Source organism: Pristiophorus japonicus, chromosome 18 (genome assembly GCF_044704955.1).
Source record: "Pristiophorus japonicus isolate sPriJap1 chromosome 18, sPriJap1.hap1, whole genome shotgun sequence".
Taxonomy (NCBI): domain Eukaryota; kingdom Metazoa; phylum Chordata; class Chondrichthyes; family Pristiophoridae; genus Pristiophorus; species Pristiophorus japonicus.
Genome location: NC_091994.1, coordinates 109,222,219 through 109,248,011, shown reverse-complemented (window position 1 = coordinate 109,248,011; position 25,793 = coordinate 109,222,219). Strand labels below are relative to the sequence as shown.

The 25,793-nt window shown below is 48.5% G+C and overlaps 1 protein-coding gene across 8 annotated transcripts in view; it reads right to left on the bottom strand.

Moving 5' to 3' along the window:
* Window positions 1-25,793, bottom strand: part of pik3cd (phosphatidylinositol-4,5-bisphosphate 3-kinase, catalytic subunit delta) — a 245,206-nt gene that overhangs the window by 63,408 nt on the left and 156,005 nt on the right. For 7 of the 8 annotated variants that reach the window (XM_070860520.1, XM_070860516.1, XM_070860517.1 and 4 more), the window contains 2 exons: window positions 13,071-13,160; window positions 7,627-7,848 (listed from right to left, as the gene is read on the bottom strand). In XM_070860520.1, coding sequence (XP_070716621.1) covers window positions 7,627-7,848; window positions 13,071-13,160 — 312 coding nt within the window. Of the gene's footprint in view, window positions 1-7,626; window positions 7,849-13,070; window positions 13,161-25,793 lie in introns of those variants that run through there. The other variant, XM_070860523.1, reaches the window with a different exon arrangement.

The following is a 25,793-nucleotide window of genomic DNA, read 5'->3' as shown; positions in this document are numbered from 1 at the left end:
CAAAGAGGGGGGTAAAAAGGGGAGGGGGGTAAAAAGGGGAGGGGGGGGGTCACGGTATTGATTAAATAAACTATTACAGCAGTGAGCAGGGATGATATAAGAACCTAAGAACATAAGAAATAGGAACAGGAGTCGCCCATACGACCCCTCGAGCCTGCTCCGCCATTTAATATCATGGCTGATCTGATCATGGACTCAGCTCCACTTCCCCGCCCGCTCCCCATAACCCTTTATCCCCTTATCGTTTAAGAAACTGTCTATCTCTGTCCTAAATTTATTCAATGACCCAACTTCCACAGCTCTCTGAGGCAGCGAATTCCACAGATTTACAACCCTCAGAAAATAAATTTGTCCTCATCTCAATTTTAAATGAAAAAGACTGGGAAAAATAATTCGAGAGCCCCCTGGATGTCTAGGAAGTTTCAGGGGGGGATAAATAAAAAAAGGGAAGCTGATATCATATGCCGACGGCTAAATATTAAAGAATCTCTGGAGGAATATAGAAAGTTCAGAAGTGAAATTAAAAAGGATATTAGGAATGCTAAGAGAGAGCATGAAAAATTCTTGGCAAGAAAAACCCAAAGATGTTCTGTAAGTATATTAAGAGTAAGAGGATAACTAAAGAAAGGGTTGGGCCTACTAGAAACCGTGAGGGTAATGTGTGTGTGTGTGTGGAGGTGGAGGATGTGGGTATGGTTCTGAATGAATACTTTGCATCTGTTTTCACAAAGGAAAGGGGCAATGCAGATACTGCTATCGAGGAGGAGTGTGAAATTCTGGATGAAACAAACATAGAGAGAGGAGATATTAATGGGTTTAGCGGCTTTGAAATTGGATAAGTCCCCAGGCCCGGATGAAATGCATCCTAGGATGTTGAGTGAAGCAAAAGAGGAAATAGCAGAGGCCTTGACCAGCATTTTCCAGTCCCTCTTTGGATTCAGGCAGGGTGCCGGAGGACTTAAGGTACCCTTGTTTGAGAAGGGAGAAAGGGATAGGCCGAGAAATTACAGGTCTGTCAGCCTAACCTCAGTGGTAGGAAAATTATTGGAAAAAATCCTGAAGGACAGGATAAATCTACATTTAGAATGGCTAGGATTAATCAGGGATAGTCAGCACGGATTTGTTAAGGGAAGATCGTGTTTGACTAACCTGATTGAATTTTTCGAGGAGATAACCAGGAGGGTCAATGAGGGTAGTGCGTACGATGTAGTGTATATGGACTTTAGCAAAACTTTTGATAAGGTCCCACATGGCAGACTGGTCAAGAAGGTTAAAGCCCATGGGATCCAGGGCAAAGTGGCAAGTTGGACCCAAAATTAGCTTGGAGGTAGGAAGCAAAGGGTAATGGTTGATGCATGTTTTTATGACTGGAAGGATGTTTCCAGTGGGGTTCCACAGGGCTCAGTACTTGGTCCCTTGCTTTTTGTGGTATAGATCAATGATCTACATCAGCGCACCAACGTTCCCGTCCTTGACCAGGCCAACATCGCCAACATCGAAGCACTGACCACACTCGACCAGCTCCGCTGGGCAGGCTACATTGTTCGCATGCCTGACACAAGACTCCCAAAGCAAGCGCTCTACTCAGAACTCCTACGCGGCAAGTGAGCCCAAGGTGGGCAGAGGAAACGCTTCAAGGACCCCCTCAAAGCCTCCCTGATAAAATGCAATATCCCCACTGACACCTGGGAGTCCCTGGCCAAAGACCGCCCTGTGAAGGAAGGGCATCCGGGAGGGCGCTGAGTTCCTCGAGTCTCATCGCCGAGAGCATGCAGGAACCAAGCGCAGGCAGCGGAAGGAGCGTGCGGGAAACCAGTCCCACCCTCCCTTTCCCTCAACCACTGTCTGTCCCACCTGTGACAGAGACTGTAATTCCCATATTGGACTGTTCAGTCACCTAAGAACTCATTTTTAGAGTGTAAGCAAGTCGATTTCGAGGGACTGCCTATGATGATGAGATTTGAATATGGGAAGTATGATTAAGAAGTTTGCAGACGACACTAAAATTGGCTGTGTGGTTGATAATGAAGAGGAAAGTCATGGGCTGCAGGAGGATATCAATCTACTGGTCAGGTGGGCAGAGCAGTGGCAAATTGATTTTAATTCAGAGAAGTGTGAGGTGATGCACTTTGGGAGGGCTAATAAGGAAAGGGTTATACATTAAGCGGTAGACCACTTAATAGTGTAGATGAACAAAGGGACCTTGGAGTGCTTGTCCACAGATCCCTGAAAGTAGCAGGCCAGGTGGATAAGGTGGTTAAGAAGGCATACGGAATGCTTGCCTTTATTGGTCAAGGCAGAGAATATAGAGCAGGGAGCTTATGCTTAAATTGTATAATACTTTGGTTAGGCCACAGCTGGAATACTGCGTGTAGTTCTGGTCGCCGTATTATAGGAAGGACGTGATTGCACTAGAGAGGGTGCAGAGGAGATTTGCAAGGATGCTGCCTGGAATGGAGAATCTTAGCTATGAGGACAGATTGGATAGGCTGGGTTTGTTCTCAATGGAACAGAGAAGGCTGAGAGGAGACCTCATTGAGATGTATAAAATTTTGAGGGGCATGGATAAAGTGGATAGCAAGGGCCTATTTCCCTTGGTGGAAGGGGCAATTACGAGGGAGCATAGGTTTAAGGTGGTTGGTGGAAGGTTTAAAGGAGATTTGATTGGGGGGGGCTTCTTCATGCAGAGGGTTGTGGGGGTCTGGAACTCTCTGCCTGGAAAGGTGGTAGAGGCAGAAACCCTCACCACATTTAAAAGGTGCTTGGATGGGAACTTGGCTGTGACCTGCAGGGTTACGGACCTAGAGCTGGTAAGTGAGATTAGACTGGATAACCTCTTGTTGGCTGGTGCAGATATAATAGTAAGTACTTCAAGGAGTCGAATACGGCCAGAGTGATCTCCTGGAGGGGTCGGAGAGGAATTTTCCCAGATTTTTTTTCCCAATTGGCCTGGATTTTTAAAACTGTTTATTTTGCCTTTCCCAGGAGATCACATGGCTCCGGTTGGGGTGGAGTGTAGAATGTTTCAGTGTAAGGGTGCCGCAGTTGTGTGGGGCAGGCTGGTTGGGCTGGGTGCTCTTTATCTTTCCACCATTGTTCATAGGTTTATATGTAACCTTTAGGGCTGCTGACCGAAGGCCGTGCGGCTCTTTGTCGGCCGGAGCGGACACGATGGGCCGAAATGGCCTCCTTCTGTGCTGTAAATTTCTATGTTTTTATACTGTGTTATCCCCAGGCAAATGCACATCTCATGTATTCTCTGCAGTGCTTCGGTCAACAGAAATACATATTTACATATGTACCTGACTCATTGTTAACTGATTTTCATGAGCCTTTGCTCACAAAGCACAGTTGGATTTGAATGTGGCGTCAGACAGCTCTCTACAGGCAGACACAGAACCACAGAACCACTCTGCTTTTGTTTAGCTGTGGCTCAGTGGGCAGCACACTCACTTCCGAGTCAGAAGGTTGAGAGTTCGAGTCCCACTCCAGAGACTTGAGTAACAAAAGTCTAGGCTGACGCTCCCAGTGCAGTGCTGAGGGAGCGCTGCACTGTCAGAGATGCTGTCTTTTGGATGAGGCGTTAAACCGAGGCCCCGTCTGCTCTCTCGGGTGGATGTAAAAGATCCCACGGCACTATTTCGAAGAAGAGCAGGGGAGTTATCCCCGGTGTCCTGGGGCCAATATTTATCCCTCAATCAACATAACAAAAAACAGATTATCTGGTCATTAGCACATTGCTGTTTGTGGGAGCTTGCTGTGTGCAAATTGGTTGCCGCGTTTCCCACATTACAACAGTGACTACACTCCAAAAGTACTTAATTGGCTGTAAAGCGCTTTGAGACGTCCGGTGGTCGTGAACGGCACTATATAAATGCAAGTCTTTCTTTCTCTCTTTTAGGATATCGCTCATTTATTTACCTGTACACTCCTTGACAATCTTGGTCAACATTTGGCCTTGTATCTTTGCACCAAAACTGAAGCTCCATGAACAACAAAAACGGTGAACCTGTATGTGACAGTTGCCACTTTTCTCGGAAACAGGTATCTGTCCACACGACAACATCTGATACACGACCAACCACCGTCCCACTGTGTGCAGTGCTGGAGTCTTCAAACCCTCAGATAGCAATCAAAATAACACAATCTCTGCCCCTTGTTGGAGCAGTGTATTGCGGAGCGACTCGGGGGAACTTGAGCTTGGGTAGGACACAGCTTGGCCGCCCGATTGCGTTGCAAGGAAAAAGAAAATGGGCGGTCCGTCAATCCACTGCCGCCTGCTACTGCAAACCTTCAGCAAGGCCCAGAACAAAGCATCAAGTGAACTCATACGCATATTTTCTTAAAGTCCTTTTCCAAGACGAATTAAACGTATAAATTGATGGAGCTCTGGGGAGGGGAGATGGTTAAAATCTCAACCCAGCAGTTTCAATTCCAGGTCTCGCTTTCACCATCAGCCATCTAGGCCCAAAGGTCTGGATTTCCTTCCCTAAGCATCTCCACCGTGGGAAGGATATATTGGTCTTGGAGGGAGTGCAGCGTAGGTTTACCAGAATGAGAGCCGGACTCCAAGGGTTAAGTCACGAGGAGAGATTACACAAACTGAGGTTGTATTCCTTGGAATTTAGACGGTTAAGGGCGATCAGATCGAAGCTTTCAAGATATTAAGGGGAACAGATAGGGTAGATAGAGAGAGACTATTCCCGCTGGTCGGGGAGTCAAGGACTAGGAGGCAGAGTCTAAAAATTAGAGCCAGACCTTTTAGGAGTGAAATTAGGAAACACTTCTACACTCAACGGGGTAGAGAATTCCAAAGATTCACCACCTTCTGAGTGAAGAGGTTTCTCCTCACCTCAGTCCTAAACGGCTGACCCCTTATTCTGAGACTGTGACCCCTGGTTCCTTAACGTCGTAAAACATCCCAAGCAGCTTCACAGGAGTGCAATAAGACAAAAATTTGACATCGAGCCAGAGAAGAATAAATTAGCTCAGGCGAGCAAAAGTTTGGTCGCAGAAGTAGGTTTTAAGGAGCATCTTCAAGGCGGAAAGAGAGGTAGAGAGGCGGAGAGGTTTAGGCAGGGAGTTCCAGAGCTTGGGGCCCAGGCAACAGAAGGCACGGCCACCGTTGAGGGATTATAATCAGGGATGTTCAAGAGGGCAGAATTAGAGGAGCGCAGACATCTCGGGGGGTTGTGGGGCTGGAGGAGATTCCAGAGATAGGGAGGGGTGAGGCCACGGAGGGATTTGAAAACAAGGATGAGAATTTTGAAAATCGAGGCGTTGCCTAACCAGGATTACTGGATATCCTAGTAACAAAGTAACCATGCTCAGATTTGTGGCTCATTAATATTATTAAAAAAAATAACGGAGAAAAAGACTTCGAGGCCAAAATTCCCTGAAAATGTCCTGCCACTGCTACACAAACAGCTCCTTGGTGCTGAAAGTGTACAGTAATAAGCTGTGTTTCTTCACTTTCCTGTAGCATGGAGGCAAATAACATTGTGAATGGACTGTTGAAATTCTATAATACACACAAAGTATATTCCCTTTGCCGTTCTGTGCTAATGCTGCAACTCATTGAAAAGCAGACGGAGATGGCAGAAACGGCAGGATGTTTCCACTGATGGGGGAGACTAGAACCAGAGGGCACGATCTTAGAATAAGGAGCCACCCATTTAAAACAGAGATGACGAGAAATTTCTTCTCTCAGAGGGTGAAAATCTGTGGAATTCACTGCCTCAGAGAGCTGTGGAAGCTGGGACATTGAATAAATTTAAGACAGAAATAGACAGTTTCTTGAGCGATAAGGGGCTATGGGGAGCGGGCAGCGAATTGGAGCGGAGTCCATGATCAGATCAGTCATGAGCTTATTGAATGGCGGAGCAGGCTCGAGGGGCCGTATGGCCTAATCCTGTTCCTATTTTTTATGTTCTTATGTAAATTATTTCACTTAAATGGCACATAGGAAAGTTTTAGGTAAATTAAGTTACTGTTAAACTCGGCAGCCCGTGTCCTAACTCGCACCAAGTCCTGCTCACCCATCCTCCCCTGTGCTCGCTGACCTACATTGGCTTCCAGTTGAGCAACGCCTCGATTTCAAAACTCTCATCCTTGTTTTCAAAGCCCTCCATGGCCTCGCCCCTCCCTATCTCTGTAATCTCCTCCAGCCCCACAACCTCCCCCGAGATGTCTGCGCTCCTCTAATTCTGCCCTCTTGAGCATCCCTGATTATAATCGCTCAACCACTGGCGGCCGTGCCTTCAGCTGCCTGGGCCCCAAGCTCTGGAACTCCATCCCTAAACCTCTCCGACTCTCTGTCCTCCTTCAAGACGCCCCTTAAAACCGACCTCTTTGACCAAGCTTTTGGTCACCTGCCCTAATTTCTCCTTATGTGGCTCAGTGTCAAATTTTTTGTCTTATAATACTCTTGAAGCGCCTTTGGACGTTTCACTACGTTATAGGCGCTATATAAACACAGGTCGTTGTTGCTAAAAAATGAAGTACTACAATGCGCTCTGGAAATCCTGTTGGAATTTGTCCGTTTGCTGGCTGTTGGGCTAATAACATCCATCCAGTGACAGAAACTCTGGCCCTGAAATCCCGGCTTCCCTGTGTCGGGACCTGGGAAGGCAATGTACATGCGCTGAAAACCGGCTTTTCCGATCCGTCAAGTTCTAGACAGATCCTCCATATCCCCACAGCCAGGACATTCACACGGGCGAGATTGTGGTATGTACCCATGTCTTGTCCAGCAAATGTCCTGAAAACTCTTGTGCCCGATAAAAGCAAGTGCACAGACTACTTTTACCAGCGTAAGAGTTTTAAAACATACTAAAAACATATAAAAATAACATTTAAAAACAAATTTTTATGTTAAAAATCCTGCTCACTAAGGTAAGTTTATTTTTAACCCTAATTACAAAACTTTTTTAAAAATTGGAAAAATATATATTTTTTTCCAAGACATTTATTAACTTTAATTTCAATTAATTTGAATTATGTGAGCTGTGTTTTTTAGTTTTTTATTATGGTGTTTAGTGTCTTTGTTTTTCCCCATTAACAGCAATGAGAACTGGTAGATACGGAGTTATTGCTATTAATGGGAAAACTGTGGAATACTGTACCTGATTGGCTGAGCAGTCACACGTGACCGCACCATCTCCGTGGGAACCAAGAGGACGGGAGCGCGCTCTGCAGCGCGGGAAGAGAAGGGCCCCCCCCCCCACCGGAATCCCACGCTCCTCTCGGACCGCCAGGTAAATTCGTAAAAATTCTCCGGTCGGAGGCGTTCGTCCAAAAGAAGCCTCCGGCCAGAATTTCAGGGCTAGTATGTACAATTGGCTTTCGTCCACCTGCCGCCCGCCGCCCGCCCCCTGCCCCCCGCCCCCCCTGCCCCCCGCCCCCCCCACCCCCTGCCCCCCGCCCCCCCTGCCCCCCGCCCCCCGCCCCCATTCCTGCCAAGTACAGCACCAAGTGTTCTGCAAGTCGGCCACAGAATAAAACTTTACCTGGACACAACTTAGCAATGGCTCACCCTATTGGAGTAATTGCCATCAGATCGAGCAAGTTTAAATGAGCACTTTTACTGAGGACTGCAGGTATCGGAGTTAAGCAAATTGAACTCACGGCTTTCTTCGATTTCTTCTTGGTCGAACGCGCCTTCTTGGCCTTTTCGATCACGGCGTACAAAGCGAAACAGAGCCGTGTCATGCGCGGGAGGTCGCTGAAGTTGATGTCGAACTCCAGGTTCTGATTCCACAGCGGCTCGGAGCACACGTTAACCTCGTGACTGGAAACGGTTTTGCAAAGCATCTCGCTGCCGTGAAACAAGCCAGCTTGAACGACGAGCTGCGATGGAGGAAGGAAAGGACAGCAAAACAAAAAATTTTAGAAAATGGAGGATCCTGCTTAATACACAACAGTAAAACCTTCCGTCTCAAGTGGGAATGATGCCAATTCATGGGGGGTACAAGATGTGTCAAAGGCAAATATCAGAAAGACTTGCATTTCTACAGCGCCTTTCACGACCACCGGACGCCTCGAAGCGCTTTACAGCCAATGAAGTACTTTTGGAGTGTAGTCACTGTTGTAATGTGGGAAACATGGCAGCCAATTTGCGCACAGCAAGCTCCCACACACAGCAATGTGATAATGATCAGATAATCTGTTTTTTGTTATGTTGATTGAGGGATAAATATTGGCCCCAGGACACCGAGGATAACTCCCCTGCTCTTCTTCGAAATAGTGCCATGGGATCTTTTACATCCACCTCAGAGAGCAGACGGGGCCTCGGTTTTAACATCTCATCTGAAAGACGGCACCTCCGACAGTGCGGCGCTCTCTCAGCACTGCACTGGAGTGTCGGCCTAGATTTTTGTGCTCAAGTCTCTGGAGAGGGACTTGAACCCACGACTACTGATTCAGAGGCGAGGGTGCTACCCATTGAGCCACGGCTGACATGGAATGAAAGTCTTTGAAGAACACTGGTGATGTTGATATTTGATATCAAAGACTTCTAGAGGGTCTACTGTAATAATTTAATTAGTAAAAGAAAAGATTGCATCTACAAACCACACAAAGATCAATGTATGAAATAAGAACTGCTGTCATCGTCTGATAAGCTATTCTTCCTCATTTCCGAGCTATCTGAAAAGAAATGTGGTAATTTTTTTTCAAGCCTGCATTGTCTTTGCAGCGATCAGCTGACGACATTTCAGCGCTAAATGCACAGCATCATCCCATGGACAGTGTGCGGAGCGCCGCTTCAATAATGGCCAACAGTTTAGTGCCATCTCCCATCGCCACAGCAATGGCGCGGGGTGAAGTGGAGAAGCGTGGTGCCAAAGGGCAGCTGCTCCAATGCGTTGTTAACGGAGAGGAAGGATGTGGGTTCTTGCCCATGATCCCACAGGCGGAAATCATCTTGTTCGTGATGCTGTGCATCACTGCTCCTCCAGCCCGCCCCCCCACTCGCCCTCCCCTCCCCGAGATGTCTGCGCTCCTCTAATTCTGCCCTCCTGAGCTTTCCTGATTATAATCGCTCAACTATCCCTGGCTGTGCCTTCTGTTGACTAGGCCCCAAGCTCTGGAACACCCTGCCTAAACCTCTCCGCCTCTCTACCTCTCTTTCATAAGAACATAAGAAATAGCCTGCTCCGCCATTCAATAAGATCCGATCATGGACTCAGCTCCACTTCCCCACCCGCTCCCAATAACCCTTGATTCCCTTATCGCTCAAAAACCTGTCTATCTCCACCTTAAATATATTCAATGACTCAGCCTCCACAGCTCTCTGGGGCAGAGAATTCCACAGATTTACAACCCTCTGAGAAGAAATTCCTCCTCATCTCAGTTTTAAATGGGTGGCTACTTATTCTAGGACTATGTCCTCTTGTTTTAGTTTCCCTTTGAGTGGAAATATCCTCTCTGCATCCATCTTGTCGAGTCCCCTCATTATATTATGTTTCAATAAGATCACCTCTCATTCCTCCTTCAAGACGCCCCTTAAAACTCACCTCCTTGACCGAGATTTTGGTCACCTGCGCTAATTTCTACTTATACCGGTCGGTGTCAAACTTTTTATCTTCCAACACTCTTGCAAAGGGCCCTGGGACCTTTCACTACGTTAAAGATGCTGTGGAGGAAAGGTTTGGCGAGTTGCTAATGGGGCACAACTGACTGTTCGCCTGGGCGCGCGCCGCGATCGACTCTCGCGAAATTCCGCAGGGGTTTAGCGGGGACGGTGACCGGTAGCGCCCCGGGGCATTGCATCGGCGATGATGAGGTCATCACCGTGCGCAGAGACCCATTTTCGCCCCAGAGTGAAAATTCTGTAGCGCCCCCGTGAGGCCGCTCGCGCGGTGACAAATGTCATCATCGTCAGTCCCTCGGAATCCAGGAAGACTTGCTTCCACTTTAAAAGTGAGTTCTCAGGTGACTGAACAGTCCAATACGGGAATTACAGTCTCTGTCACAGGTGGGACAGACAGTGGTTGGAGGAAAGGGTGGGTGGGGAGTCTGGTTTGCCGCACGCTCCTTCCGCTGCCTGCGCTTGGTTTCTGCATGCTCTTGGCGACGAGACTCGAGGTGCTCAGCGCCCTCCCAGATACACTTCCTCCACTTAGGGCGGTCTTTGGCCGGGGACTCCCAGGTGTCGGTGGGGATGTTGCACTTTATCAGGGAGGCTTTGAGGGTGGTCCCTTGTAACGTTTCCTCTGCCCACCTGGGGCTCGCTTGCCGTGAAGGAGTTCCGAGTAGAGCGCTTGCTTTGGGAGTCTCGTGTCGGGCATGCGAACAATGTGGCCCGCCCAACGGAGCTGGTCGAGTGTGGTCAGTGCTTCGATGCTGGGGATGTTGGCCTGATCGAGAACACTAACGTTTGCGTGTCTGTCCTCCCAGGGGATTTGCAGGATCTTGCAGAGACATCGTTGGTGGTACTGCTCCAGCGATTTGAGGTGTCTACTGTACATGGTCCATGTCTCTGAGCCATACAGGAGGGCGGGTATCACTACAGCCCTGCAGACCATGAGCTTGGTACCAGATTTGAGGTCCTGGTCTTCGAACATTCTCTTTTTCAGGCGGCCGAAGGCTGCGCTGGTGCACTGGAGGCGGTGTTGAATCTCGTCGTCGGTGTCTGCCCTTGCTGATAATAGGCTCCCGAGGTATGGGAAATGGTCCACGTTGTCCGGGGCTGCACCGTGGATCTTAATGACTCGGGGGGGGGTCAGGTTGGTGGAGGACCTTTGTCTTACGGATGCTTAGTGTAAAAAAATGGGCAACTTCTTCACTGCTGATCGCGGGGTCCGTGCCGTGATGTAGCAGCCCGACGCTCCGCTTGTGTTGTCACGGCAACCCCACTCTCTGGCGGTCCAGCGATGGCCCCGCCTCCCTCCTGCAGAGTCAGCAGCTCGGCCCCTCCCCTTTACTGGAAGGGGAGGGGCCCAGTTTCCCCGCGTAGTTGAGCACAGTTAGACGCAAAGTAATGGCCTTATCAGGCCCCATCCTCAGCCATGCTCTCCATCAGGCCCCCCGTCCCCAGACATACAACAACAACAACGTGTATTTATATAGCACCTTTAACGCAGTAAAACGTTCCAAGGCGCTTCACAGGAGTGCGACAAAACGAAACAAATAAATTTGACACCGAGCCACATAAGAAATGACGGCAGATGACCAAAAGCTTGGTCAAAGAGCTGGGTTTTAAGGAGCGTCTTCCTACCAACCTTAGACCAATATAGTGACTTGCTCATAACCTGAGACGGAGTGAAGGTTGGCATACAGTCCATCTGGACCAATTGTCGCCAGCGACTTTGGTCAAAGACCCCAATGACATCACGTGCCGAGTTCCCGACTGGCAGAGGCTGAGCAGAAGCAAAATGTTTGCGATAGATTGACAGCCATCTGGTGGCCAGACAAACTCCCAAGCCACAGATGGGGGGGGGGGAATGGAGCCAAGATCATCAAATGTTATCCTCAAACAAGATGGAGTGTTCCTGGAAGTGTAATACACTCCTGGCAAAAAAAGAGAGTAAATTTATCCAGGAACCACAATCACATATCAGGACATTGCCTTCCCCACTGAGGAAAGAAACAATGGAAAGACAAACAATGGTTACAAGAAGGGAGCCACTGTGCCAGTGTGCTCTTGGTTTCGGTTTTCTTTGAACACTTTCGCAAAAATAAATTGGAGATGACTGTTTGACTGAGAGTTAAGACCCGTCCAATTGGGGAATGAGAAATTTGTTTTTCATCCGTTCAGTCCGTAAGTGTGACCCCAAGCTTCCGGTCGCCTGTCACTTTAATTCCCCGCTCCACTCCCACTCTGACCTCTCCGTCCTCGGCCTCCAACACTGTTCCAACGGAGCTCAACGCAAGCTCGAGGAACAGCACCTCATCTTTTGTTTAGGCACTTTACAGCCTCCCGGACTCAATATCGAGTTCAACAATTTCAGATCAGAACCTCCGCCCACATTTGGCTCCCTTCCCTTGTGGTTAAAAAAATATCTGTTTCCCACGGCAGCCGGCATTCACACCCTATCGAGACTAACCTTTTTCTAACTTCTGCCTTTCTCATCTCAAGTCGGCCCCCATCATCCCCTTTTGTCTCTCTAATCTCTCCTGTCTTCCACCCTATCTCAGACCTTCCCCTTTTGTTCTTTCCTCCCCTCCTCCTTTCAGTGCTCCTTCAGAAGCTGTTCATTTCGAATGTTCGCCAGTTCTGACGAAGGGTCATCGACCCGAAACGTTAACTCTGTTTCTCTCTCCACAGATGCTGCCTGACCCGCTGAGATTTCCAGCATTTTCTGTTTTTATTCCAGATTCCAGCGTCCGCAAGTGTTTTGCGTTTGTGTTACTGTTCCTTTCCCGGTTGGCAAGGGAAGGCGGAGCGGGGCGAGGATGGACATGTCGGGCGACCAATGGCGGGAGAACAGGGGCGGGGCAGTTGGAGGTCATGTGATGAAACCTCCAGGAATACGTTCACCCAGAGTTGGCAACCCGAATAATATCACCCACATTAACGAGTCACAAATTTTTAAAGCTCTTCATTGAACAATAAGTTGTTTTGCTCCGGCAAAATTCACCTCTGTTTTGAGGTCAAATTACAAATTAATTTTTTTCAAAATTAAAAAAAAAAACGCTTTGATTTTTGAAAAACAACATCTGACAGTTAGCTATCTCTGTCTCATCTTTGAAAAACATCATGCAATGACAAGCCAATTTTTTGAAAAATGGGACATGGATGGCTGGCCATTCCTTCCCTTCCCCCCCCCCCCACCCCTCTTCACTCTTGTAAAACTAAACTTCCCCTTGCTGCTTGCAACCACAAAAAAAAGAAATTTTACTACCGAGAAATCATGATTCTAAGAAGAAATAGCTTGCTTCACGAGGTCTGCAGCCAAAACCTCTACGTTTCCTGTGCTTTTATCTGAATTTTGCAAACTCGCTTACAACACAAATGTGGATTTGTGGCTGAGGTTAGATGACTAGTAATCTATATATATTAATCATCCAATACAGTAAACAACTAGGTAAGTTCTCAACAAGGGGGGGTGGGGGAAATTAGCACCAACCTTCATTCCTTCATCCGCGTTGACTTTACTCCCCGAAATTAAACTGATTGTAAACGGCTTTTCCAAGTTCCAGAGACTAATGCCAGATTGCTGAAATGAAAAAGGAAATGTGACTTTAAACTTGCGGGCAATGTTTCCTCGAGATTGTGTTTGCACTGGGCGGGCGACAAACTCCTCCGTGTGTGACTTTCTTTGACCATGGGCAGTGCACAATAATAGCAACAACACCCTACTCAACAACAGAGGCAGCAGAAAATTCAGCTCCTTCATTACTTTTGTTCATTGCGTAAAGTCTCTGAAGAGTCAACGGCTATCTTCACTTTTTTTTTAAATCTCTTTCTCCGACACTCCAAAAGTGCTTCGTTGGTTGCAAAGCGCTTCGAGGCATCCGGCGGTCGCGAAAGGCGCTACATAAATCCAAGTCTTTCTTTCTTTTCCGAATTCCCCTCTTCACATCCGGCCATCCCGGCGTTAGGCTCGAACGCCTTGCGGCCGTGGGGGGTGGGGGCGGGGGCGGGGGATGCAGAGATTTGCTAGAATGGCACCGGTGGAGGAACTTCAGTTACCCGGAGAGATGAAAGCAGCTGGTGGGGGAGGGAGGGATTGTTACCGGCACGTTTGCCAAGATGCCGACGGTTAGGGTTTGGCGCGTGGAATCGGCAAGTTAGATCGCCAACTCGCTGAGATGGACAGAACTGTTTACTCACTTTTTTGGGGGGGGGGGTGGGGGGTGGCACAGTTTCTCACAAGTACACTTCAAACAGGCCCGTTGACAATAAGAGACGTGATAACACTTCGTGCTGTCCCCCTTCAGCTAGATGTGGCCCGGCCCAGCTGGTTGTGATTTTATTTTGGTAAATTAGTGCTTGAGCAATATATTTAAGAGATAGACAGATTTTTGAACGACAAGGGAGTAAAGGGTTATGGGGAGCGGGCAGGGAAGTGGAGCTGGGTCCATGATCAGATCAGCCATGATCTTACTGACTGGCTGAGCAGGCTCGAGGGGCCAGGCGGCCGACTCCTGCTCCTATTTCTTATGTTCTTGTGAGACGTTAAACCGAGGCCCCGACTGCTCTCTCAGATGATCGGAGTCTGGGAAGCCTGCTGCTTCCAACTCCACATAACAGCAGCAACCCTCCGACAGCCCAGTCACATACAGCAGCAGAGCGTCTGGGACCCAGCACGTGGCTGTGCGACTGGAGATGTTGATAAATAGAAATCGGAACAGACTGTTAAATTATTATTAAATTAGATCATGGCTGATCCATGTCTCAACTCCACATAAAGGCCTTGCTTCTGTAACCCTTAACACTCTTGCCTGATAATAATATTTCATAAGCAGGATATACTTAAAAGCAAAATAAAAGTCGAGAAAAAAAACTGCAGATAAAGAATGAAACATTTATATGGCGCCGTACACGACCCCCGGATGTCTCAAAGTGCTTTACAGCCAATGAAGTACTTTTTGGAGCGTAGTCACGGTTGTAATGTGGAAAACGCGGCAGCCAATTTGCGCACAGCAAGCTCCGATAAACAGCAATGTGATAATGACCAGATAATCTGTTTTTTGTTATGTTGGTTGAGGGATAAATATTGGTCCCAGGACACCGGGGATAACTCCCCTGCTCATCTTCCCAATAGTGCCACGGGATCTTTTACGTCCACCTGAGAGAGCAGAAGGGACCTCGGTTTAACGTCTCATAAGAACATAAGAAATAGGAGCAGGAGTCGGCCATACGGCCCCTCGAGCCTGCTCCACCATTCAATACGATCATGGCTGATCTGATCATGGACTCAGCTCCACTTCCCCACCCGCTCCCCATAACCCTTTACTCCCTTATTCAAAAATCTGTCTATCTCGCCTTAAATATATTCAATGACCCAGCCTCCACAGCTCTCTGGAGCAGAGAATTCCACAGATTTACAGCCCTCTGAGAGAAGAAATTTCTCCTCATCTCAGTTTTAAATGGGCAGCCCCTTATTCTGAGACTATGCCCCCTAGTTTTAGTTTCTCCAATGAGTGGAAATATCCTCTCTGCATCCACCTTGTCCAGCCGCCTCATTATCTTATACATTTCGATAAGATCACCTCTCATTTTTCTGAACTCCATTGTCTAAAGGCCCAACCTACTCAACCTATCCTCATAAGGCAAATCCTTCCTCTCCGGAATCAACCTAGTGAACCTTCTCTGAACAGCCTCCAATGCAACTATATCCTTTCTTAAATACGGAGACCAAAACTGTACGCAGTACTCCAGGTGTGGCCTCACCAATACCCTGTACAGTTGTAGCAGGACTTCCCTGCTTTTATACTCTATCCCCCTTGCAATAAAGACCAAGATTCCATTGGCCTTCCTGATCACTTGCTGTACCTGCATACTAACTTTTTGTGTTTCATGCACAAGGATCCCCAGGTCCCTCTGTACTGCAGCACTTTACAATATTTCTCCATTTAAATTATAATTTGCTTTTCAATTTTTTCTGCCGAAGTGGATAACCTCACATTTTCCCACATTATACCCCATCCGAAAGATGGATGCTCAAATACCCCGCGACAATGTTCCCGCTCCGTGACAATCCTGAGCCGCCCGGGAGCGTTTTTTTGCCACCGCGAATGGGCCTTGGCGCGCTCCGGGTAAAAAACAATTACGGGGAGCGTTGCACTGTGGGCCGTTCAGCGTCTGCAAAGAGAAAAAGCGGATTAAGATTTCTGGGCGCGTCCCTTCCGTCACAACTGAAAACAAAGATTAAAAACAGCCTCCCTTCATAGAAGCATAGAAATTTACAGCGCAGAAGGAGGCCATCTCGGCCCATCGTGTCCGCACCGGCCGACAAAGAGCCGCACGGCCCTCGGTCAGCAGCCCTGAAGGTCACATATAAACCTATGAACAATGAACAATGGCGGAAAGGCAAAGAGCACCCGGCCCAACCAGTCCACCTCTCACAACTGCGACACCCCTTACACTGAAACATTCTACACTCCACCCCAACCAGAGTCATGTGATCTCCTGGGAGAGGCAAAAACCAGATAAAAATCCAGGCCAATTTAGGGGAAAAAAATATCTGGGAAAATTCCTTTCCAACCCATCCTGGCGATCGAAACGAGTCCAGGAGATCACCACCCTTCGTCGGGTTTGGAAAGAAAGGAGTGGTGAAAACAACAGAAAGTTGCTTTGAACGGCCCACAAACAGCCTGAGAGAAAAGCGGGGCCCCATTCAATGCTTTCAGGGATCACCCCAGTGAGGCAACGAGGATATTGAGAGGCCAAGAGTGTGTCCACCACCAACAACCTGTATTTATATAGCGCCTTTAACATAGTGAAACATCCCAAGGCGCTTCACAGGAGTGTTGGGAGATAAAAATTTGATGCCGAGCCGCATAAGTAGAAATGAGGGCAGGTGACCAAAAGCTTGGTCAAAGAGGCAGGTTTTAAGGAGCGTCTTAAAGGAGGAGAGAGAGGCAGAGAGGCAGAGCGGTTTAGGGAGGGAGTTCCAGAGCTTGGGGCCCAGGCAGCTGAAGGCACAGCCACCGATGGTGGGGCGATTATAACCAGATCAATAAGATGATTGAACGGCGCAGTGAAGGTTCCAGTGAGGGAAATATGTCAGAGAATGAAAGAAGAGAAAACCTAACCTGTAGAAATAAAAACACAAAATGCTGGAAAGACTTAAACCGATGAAGAATAAAGAACACCTTACTGGGCAGGGGGCAAAGTCTTCATTGGAAGGACTTTCCACCCAATTTTGGACTGCATTTGCCACTGTGCCAAATTAAAGTCCTATTTCCGCTCTCGCTGAATGACATTCCGCGGGGATGTAAAACAGATGCTGGTGGATTTGCCGACAATTATATAGCCCACCCGGGGCGTGCCATCCACCAGCACCTGTCCAGCTCCCTCCCACGGTTCAAATTCACCCCTTGCGTGTTTTAAAGAATCTCTCATTCCTTTATGGATTTGTTAAACTTAATGCACGGAGGAAAATATTGTCTGCTTTCCTTTTTTTGGAAAGGATATTTTGTACTCAGATTTGAGCCCAGAATAATAGTTACAGCTGGAAATGAGAGTTGACAGATCAGGAACATAGAAACATAGAAACATAGAAACATAGAAAATAGGTGCAGGAATAGGCCATTCAGCCCTTCGAGCCTGCACCGCCATTCAATGAGTTCATGGCTGAACATGAAACTTCAGTACCCCATTCCTGCTTTCTCGCCATACCCCTTGATCCTCCTAGTAGTAAGGACTACATCTAACTCCTTTTTGAATATATTTAGTGAATTGGCCTCAACTACTTTCTGTGGTAGAGAATCCCACAGGTTCACCACTCTCTGGGTGAAGAAGTTTCTCCTCATCTCGGTCCTAAATGGCTTACCCCTTATCCTTAGACTGTGACCCCTGGTTCTGGACTTCCCCAACATTGGGAACATTCTTCATGCATCTAACCTGTCTAAACCCATCAGAATTTTAAACGTTTCTCTGAGATCCCCTCTCATTCTTCTGAACTCCAGTGAATACAAGCCCAGTTGATAGGTCAGTCCCGCCATCCCGGAAATCAGTCTGGTGAACCTTCGCTGCACTCCCTCAATAGCAAGAATGACCTTCCTCAAGTTAGGAGACCAAAACTGTACACAATACTCCAGGTGTGGCCCAACCAGGGCCCTGTACAACTGTAGCAACACCTCCCTGCCCCTGTACTCAAATCCCCTCGCTATGAAGGCCAACATGCCATTTGCTTTCTTAACCACCTGCTGTACCTGCATGCCAATCTTCAATGACTGATGGCTGCCTTGCCCATCGTTTCGACTGGGGAACGGTGCAGAAAAAATAAAAGCACCCATTGAATCGAGGAGGTTCTCCGTAGTCTTTACATCCAAGGTAGCGATAGGAGATTGGATCACACTGATCTCGGCGTACCAGCACCATTGATATAGAGGCAGAGAAGATTTACAAGGATGATACAAGAAATGTGAGGGCAGACATATCAGGAAAGGATGAACAGGCTGGGTCTCTTTTCTCTTGAAAACAAGGTGGCTGAGGGGTGACCTAATAGAGGTCTTTAAAATGATGAAAGGTTTTGATAGCGTCGATAGAGAGAGAATGTTTCCACTCGTGGGGAAAAGCACAGCTAGAGGTCATCGATATAAGATAGTCACCAAGAAATCCAATGGGGAATTCAGGAGAAACCTCTTTACCCAGAGAGTGGTGAGAATGTGGAACTCGCTGCCACAGGGAGGGGTTGAGGCGAATAGTATCGATGCATTTAAGGGGAGGCTGGACAAGCACATGAGGGAGAAGGGAATAGAGGGTTATGCTGATAGATTTAGATGAGGAAAGACGGGAGGAGGCTCGAGTGGAGCATAAACACCGGCATGGACTGGTTGGGCCGAATGGCCTGTTTCTGGGCTCTATTTAAAAACAGAAAATGCTGGAAATACTCAGCAGGTCAGGCAGCGCCTGTGGAGAGAGAAAGTCCATCGACCTGAAAGGGTAACTCTGTGTTTCTCCCTCCACAGGTGCTGCCTGACCCGCTGAGCGTTTCCAGCATTTTCTGTTTTTATTTCATATTTCTAGCATCCGCAGAAGTTTGTTTTTGCGATAGTGATCAGAGCTCAGTTGTCCTCACATGGGCTTTATCATCTTGATAAGATTACTTGTATCTGCAGTGTAAGCGATGACTGTGTGCGCGCCAATTCTCTTGGTTCTCACTGGCTCTGTTCCTGCTTTTTTCTCCTTTCTAATTGCCAGAAAATCCATTGCACTCCACACCCAGGTTGAGAATCGAGGAAAGCCTTCGATAATCGTGTTGCCTCAAATCATGTGAATTCTGAGGCAAGTCAATCGTTGTAGGCTTCTCGGAATAAAATGGCAGTAAGCTCTTCTTGGACAGTTAGCAGGAAATCTGGTGGTGTTGTTCAAAATCAGGAACGGTTTTGATCGAGTAAATAACAAGAAACTGTTACCAGTGGTGGAAACATAGAAAATAGGTGCAGGAGTCGGCCATTCGGCCCTTCGAGCCTGCACCGCCATTCAATAAGATCATGGCTGATCATTCCCTCAGTACCCCTTTCCTGCTTTCTCTCCATACCCCTTGATCCCTTTAGCCGTAAGGGCCACATCTAACTCCCTTTTGAATATATCTAACGAACTGGCCTCAACAACTTTCTGTGGTAGAGAATTCCACAGGTTCACAATTCTCTGAGTGAAGAAGTTTCTCCTCATCTCGGTCCTAAATGGCTTACCCCTTATCCTTAGACTGTGACCCCTGGTTCTGGACTTCCCCAACATCGGGAACATTCTTCCTGTATCTAACCTGTCCAATCCAGTCAGAATTTTATATGTATCTATGATATCCCCTCTCATTCTTCTAAATTCCAGTGAATATAAGCCCAGTCGATCTTTATAGGTCAGTCCTGCCATCCCGGGAATCAGTCTGGTGAACCTTCGCTGCACTCCCTCAATAGCAAGAATGTCCTTCCTCAGATTAGGAGACCAAAACTGCACACAATATGTGCCAAATGGCCTTCTGCATTGTATCATTCTATGATTCTAAGGGGGCAAAATTGCCCCAACCCGATTGGGGGGACAGTAACCTTCCCCGGCGCAGAAGTCCCTTACCACCCCCCAAAAGGAAGCGGAGCGCAATCTCCTTCGGGGGTGGTAACTGGAAGCACCACGCGGAGCATCCAATGCGTTTCAATGCCCACACCCCCCCCCCCCCTTTCTATTAAAGGGGAAGGGGTCGCTGTGCACTCTGCACGACCTCCTCTGTGCCACCGGTGCAGTGCGAGACTGGGGGCCAGCAGCCCGACACTTAAGACGTGAGCGCCGGGCTGCGCGATAGCGGCACGGACCACGCTCGGGCCGCCAGCGCTGAGCCGACCAGAGAGTCGGCTGACAACAAAACAAGATGGCAGCCCGGGGCGCTGCCGCCCTTCCCGTGAAGGAGCTCCCCGAGACCGCATGTCAGCCAGCTTAGCGAGAGACGCCCAGGCCTCCAACAAGCCTGGGACTCAATTTTAAAAGCACGCGCCCAACTCCACACTCGAATTTGCCTGCAGCCCGCTTCCGCCTCGACATTATCTTCATTTAATTCTCCTTTTGCGAATCAACTTGCCACCTGTCCGACACGCAGCCGTACGTTCCAGAGCTGAACCTGGCATCCACCCCCTCCCTCCCATGCCCGAGGCCTCTGCACCAGCCTCCCCCTACGCCCACCACGCCAGCCGCACAGGCCAACCTCCTCCGCAGCCCACACATAGCCTCACTGGAGGTCCCGCTAACCGGGTAAGGCCGACTGAGTCACACCCTGTCGGTACTGGTGTTTGGAAACGGTTCAAGGACACCCTCAAAGCCTCCCTGATAAAGTGCGACATCCCCACCAACACCTGGGAGTCCCTGGCCCAAGACCGCCCTAAGTGGAGGAAGTGCATCCGGGAGGGCGCTGAGCACCTCGAGTCTCGTCGCCGAGAGCATGCAGAAAACAAGAGCAGGCAGCGGAAAGTGTGTGCGGCAAACCTGTCCCCACCCTCCCTTTCCCTCAACCACTGTCTATCCCATCCGTGACAGAGACTGTGATTCCCGTATTGGACTGTTCAGCCACCTAAGGACTCATTTTAAGAGTGGAAGCAAGTCTTCCTCGATTCCGAGGGACTGCCTATGATGATGATCACGATGATGAAATCCGAGCCGCAAAGGTGAGCGGGCAGACACGGGGTCCAGATCACGGACTCTCCAGGCACGGGGTCCCTCGGCCTGCCTGATATTTACACTTTGCCGGGTGCCGGGATTCCCCCCCCGCGCGCTCAGAGACCGACATGAGCCGGACCGCGCGCAAGTGCGGCGCGCGAGTGATGCCGGCCGCCCAAACTCCCTCCGCCCCCCGAGTGCTGACAGGGAGCGTGTCACACGCTGCCTCCACTCCCTCGGGAAGGACACCTCCGGCACAGCATGTGATACCTCCACTCTGAACCCGGTGAAGCTACAAAAAGCAGCTCGGACAGCAAAGCTTTGTGGCGCTCCCAGCGCATCTTAGGCCTGTGCATAATAGCGAGATTGTAGTATCGAATTTTTGTTGGAAAAAAAAAAGCAAAGAAAGCACAAAGGAAGTGGCAGAAAAGCAACTGTCTCTGATAGGACACAAGTCAAATCTGAATCGTTCTCACCCTTGCATTCTGAAGCTGGTTTGTGCTCATAGCACCATCAGGGAAGGGTACAGTTCAAAGAAAGGGAACAAGATCTTCAGAAAAGATACTGTATTAAACCAATGACCTAACAATAACAACAACGTGTATTTATATAGCACCTTTAACGTAGTAAAACATCCCAAGGCTCTTCACAGGAGCATTATAAGACAAAGCAAATAAATTTGACATCGAGCCGCATAAGAAGAAATTAGGGCAGGTGACCAAAAGCTTGGTCAAAGAGGTAGGTTTTAAGGAGCGTCTTGAAGGAGGAAAGAGAGGTAGAGAGGCGGGGAGGTTTAGGGAGGGAGTTCCAGAGCTTGGGGCCCAGGCAACAGAAGGCACGGCCACCGATGGTTGAGCGATTATAATCAGGGATGCTTAAGAGGGCAGAATTAGAGAAGCGCAGACATCTGAGCCAGGGGGCTTGTGGGGCTGGAGGAGATTACATAGATAGGGAGGGGGCGAGGGCCATGGAGGGATTTGAAAACAAGGATGAGAATTTTGAAATCGAGGCGTTGCTTAACTGGGAGCCACGTAGGTCAGCGAGCACAGGGGGTGATGGGTGAGCGGGACTTGGTGCGAGTTCGGACACGGGCTGCCGAGTTTTGGATCGCCTTTAGTTTACGGAGGGTAGAATATGGGAGGCCAGCCAGGAATGCGTTGGAACAGCCAAGTTTGGAGCTAAAGGCACCAATTTTGGGCTCGAAATGTGGCGTGTTTGCGCCTCCCGTCAGCGCAAGTGCCTTACCGCCCGAGCACGACGCTGACAGCGACTCCCGCCATATTGGGCGGGAGTTTAGCGGTGGCACTATGACGTTGCGCCCGAGTTCCTGCGCCCGGAGATCGTGACGTCATCACCGCACGCACTGCCCCGGACCCGAAACTCACGCTCGCCCCCTGCAGCGGTGCCAGGCCGAAACACCTGGTGGGGGGGGGGGTGGGGGGCGATGCTTAAGGGCGAGGTGGCCGGAGGGAGGGAGGAGGAAAAAAAAAACCAAACTTACCTTGCGTTTCCTGCTGCTGCTCCCATTTCTTGGCGGGGTCCTGCTGCCCACGATCGCCCAGCCCGGCGCTCTGTTTCAGTCCCGGGCTGATCTCATGGTTCCCCCGCTCCCTGGTGGTACAGGTCGGTCCCGTTCCCTTCCACAGAGTTGGCAGCCTGGGCCCACCGCTTAAAGTGAAGGATGCGCCCTTTGCACGCGGCAACGCTGCACGGCCCAGTGTACAACGTTGCTGAGGCGTCCGACCCGTTAGCGGCCATTTTGATTTCGCTCTCCACTTCCTTCCGGGGGGCCGGAACCCAAATTTCTCGAGCGGGGTGGGACTTCCACGCCCGGCGCTAAGTGTCGCACCTCGCCAACGTTACCGCCCGCAAACGGGGCCATAACGAATTTCACCTCCAAAGATTTCCGACAGCGACACCACTTTTGTCAGGGTGTTCATCGACTCCATGGTGCAGTTCTTTTTGTTTTTTTTTGCCTATTCCCATTTTTCCAATCAATTTTCTTCCCTCCTCTCCGGAAGGGATTGACTCCTTGCCGGGGTCCACTGCCACAGGCTGTCCACACCCTGCCCATTTGGCCACTGTACGAGTCGCGACATCGCGCGATTCAATCTCGGGGATCATTACAGCAGAGTCCAGTTGTGTCCTCAAACGACATTCGCAAATGAAGACTATCTACCTTCCCCTTCCATAGGCAAAGCTGAGATGAGTTAACTCAGCACAGAACAGGGGTTTAAGTCAAACAATATCTTTTACTTTAAAGGAAACTGTTGGCAGTTTTGGGTAAAGGTAGTGCAGCCTCAGTAGAAAGGAAAGGTATCAGGTTTGATCGGAGTCGATTCAACACCGCCTCCAGCCAAAGGAGACACTGATGGAAAATAAAGAATAGGCCATGTCTATTGCCACTAGAAACAATGTTCATTCTGCCTCTTTCAAGGCAGAACTACCAACAACAAACTGCTACCTGCAACAGAAGATGAGACATCAAATGTAAATTATAGGGATTTTTAAATTCATTTACAGGATGTGAGTGGCTCGCTAGGCTGATTTAGTTTCAACTTGCTCTATTTTAAATTTGATCACAGGATGTGGGCATCGCTGGCAAGGCCAGCATTTATTGGCCGTCCCTAATTGCCCTCGAGAAGGTGCTGGAGAGACGACTGAGTGTCTCGCTGGGCCATTGCAGAGGGCAGTTAAGAGTCAACCACATTGCTGTGGGTCTGGAGTCACGTATAGGCCCGGACCGGGTAAGGGCGGCAGATTTCCTCCCCTAAAGTACATTGGTGAACCCCATGGATTGCTACATGGCCACCACTACTCACACGAGCTTTTTATTCCAGATTTATTTAATTAACTGAATTTAAATTCCCTAGCTGCTGTGGTGGGATTTGAACGCATGTTCCCGGATCATTAGTCCAGGCCTCTGGATTACTGGTCCAGTAACATAACCACTCTGCTACCGTACCCACAATATTAATAGAATCACAGAGTAAAGTTTAGATTGCATTGTTGCAAGCAAAATTTGTTTATGTCACCATCATTTAGATTAGTATCTCAACACTCTCACCACACAAGGCACATTGAAAGTGCCACGGTCTATTTTTAACAATGAATGCTAGAATACTACAGAGTTTCAATGATCAAATTGTAAAGTCCCTAAGGCACCTAGGTGTGCCTTGAACTCCAAGTGACTGTGGTCACTTTAACAACATATTTCCTGCAATGCTGGCTTGCTTACCGCAATGCAATCTCCCTCATGTTTTGGAAGATTACTTAAAACTTTACAATTCTGCAATCAAACCTTTTCTTCTCCTTTTGCAACTTTCTTGTACATTACCTATTTAAACAGCACTATTGGAGCATTTGAAAAACCCGAACTGAAATCTCCGTAAACGATTCAGGAAATGGTTCCAACACAAATTCGAAACAAACTCAACAATAAAGGATTGCAGCGGTCAAACACATGTGTGCATTGGTTCGGGTCACTTGCCACGACTAAATTGATATTTATTTGCTTTAGTGCAGAAATCTTTGTTCAATTTGAATCAGTTAAGTTCATACTAAGAGTAAGAACTAGGAGCAGGAGTCAGCCATACAACCCCTCGAGCCTGCTCCACCATTCAATAAGATCATGGCTGATCTTCGACCTCAACTCCACTTTCCCACCCGATCGCCATATCCCTCGATTCCCCCAGACTCCAAAAATCTATCTATCTCAGCCTTCAGTATGTTCAGAGAGTCAGCATCCACAGCCCTCCGGGGCAGAGAATTCCAAAGATTCACCACCCTTTGAGTGAAGAAATTCCTCCTCATCTCAGTCTTAAATGGCCGACCCTTTACCTTATCCTGAGACTATGCCCCCTAGTTCTAGACATTCCAGCCCGGGGGAAACAATCTCTCAGCACACCCTTCAGAATCTTGTATGTTCTCAACTCTAGAGAGTACAGGCCCATTCTATACAATCTCTCATAATAAGCCAGTCCTTTCATTCCAGGAATCAATCTAATGCACCTTTAGTGCACCGCCTCCAAGGCAAGTATATCATTCCTTGGATAAGGAGACCAAAATTGTGCACAGTACTCCAGGTGTGGTCTCACCAAGGCCCTGTACAATTGTAACAAGACTTCCTTACTCTTAAAAGGTTACTGCAGAAGATAAAGGTACGCGGAGTCAAAGGAAATGTATTAGCATGGATCGAGAATTGGCTGGCTAACAGAAAGCAGAGAGTCGGGATAAATGGGTCCTTTTCGGGTTGGAAATCGGTGGTTAGTGGTGTGCCACAGGGATCTGTGCTGGGACCACAACTGTTTACAATATACATAGATGACCTGGAAGTGTAGTGTAACAAAATTTGCAGATGACACAAAGATTAGTGGGAAAGCGGGTTGTGCAGAGGACACAGAGAGGCTGCAAAGAGATTTGGATAGGTTAAGCGAATGGGCTAAGGTTTGGCAGCTGGAATACAATGTCGGAAAATGTGAGGTCATCCACCTTGGGAAAAAAAACAGTAAAAGGGAATATTATTTGAATGGGGAGAAATTACAACATGCTGCGGTGCAGAGGGACCTGGGGGTCCTTGTGTATGAATCCCAAAAAGTTAGTTTGCAGGTAATCAGGAAGGCGAATGGAATGTTGGCCTTCATTGCGAGAGGGATGGAGTACAAAAGCAGGGAGGTCCTGCTGCAACTGTACAGGGTATTGGTGAGGCTGCACCTGGAGTACTGCGTGCAGTTTTGGTCACCTTACTTAAGGAAGGATATACTAGCTTTGGAGGGGGTACAGAGACGATTCACTCAGCTGATTCCGGAGAGGAGGGGGTTATCTTATGATGATAGATTGAGTAGACTGGGTCTTTACTCGTTGGAGTTCAGAAGGATGAAGGGTGATCTTATAGAAACATTTAAAATAATGAAAGGGATAGACAAGATAGAGGCAGAGAGGTTGTTTCCACTGGTCGGGGAGACTAGAACTAGGGGGCACAGCCTCAAAATACGAGGGAGCCAATTTAAAATCGAGTTGAGAAGGAATTTCTTCT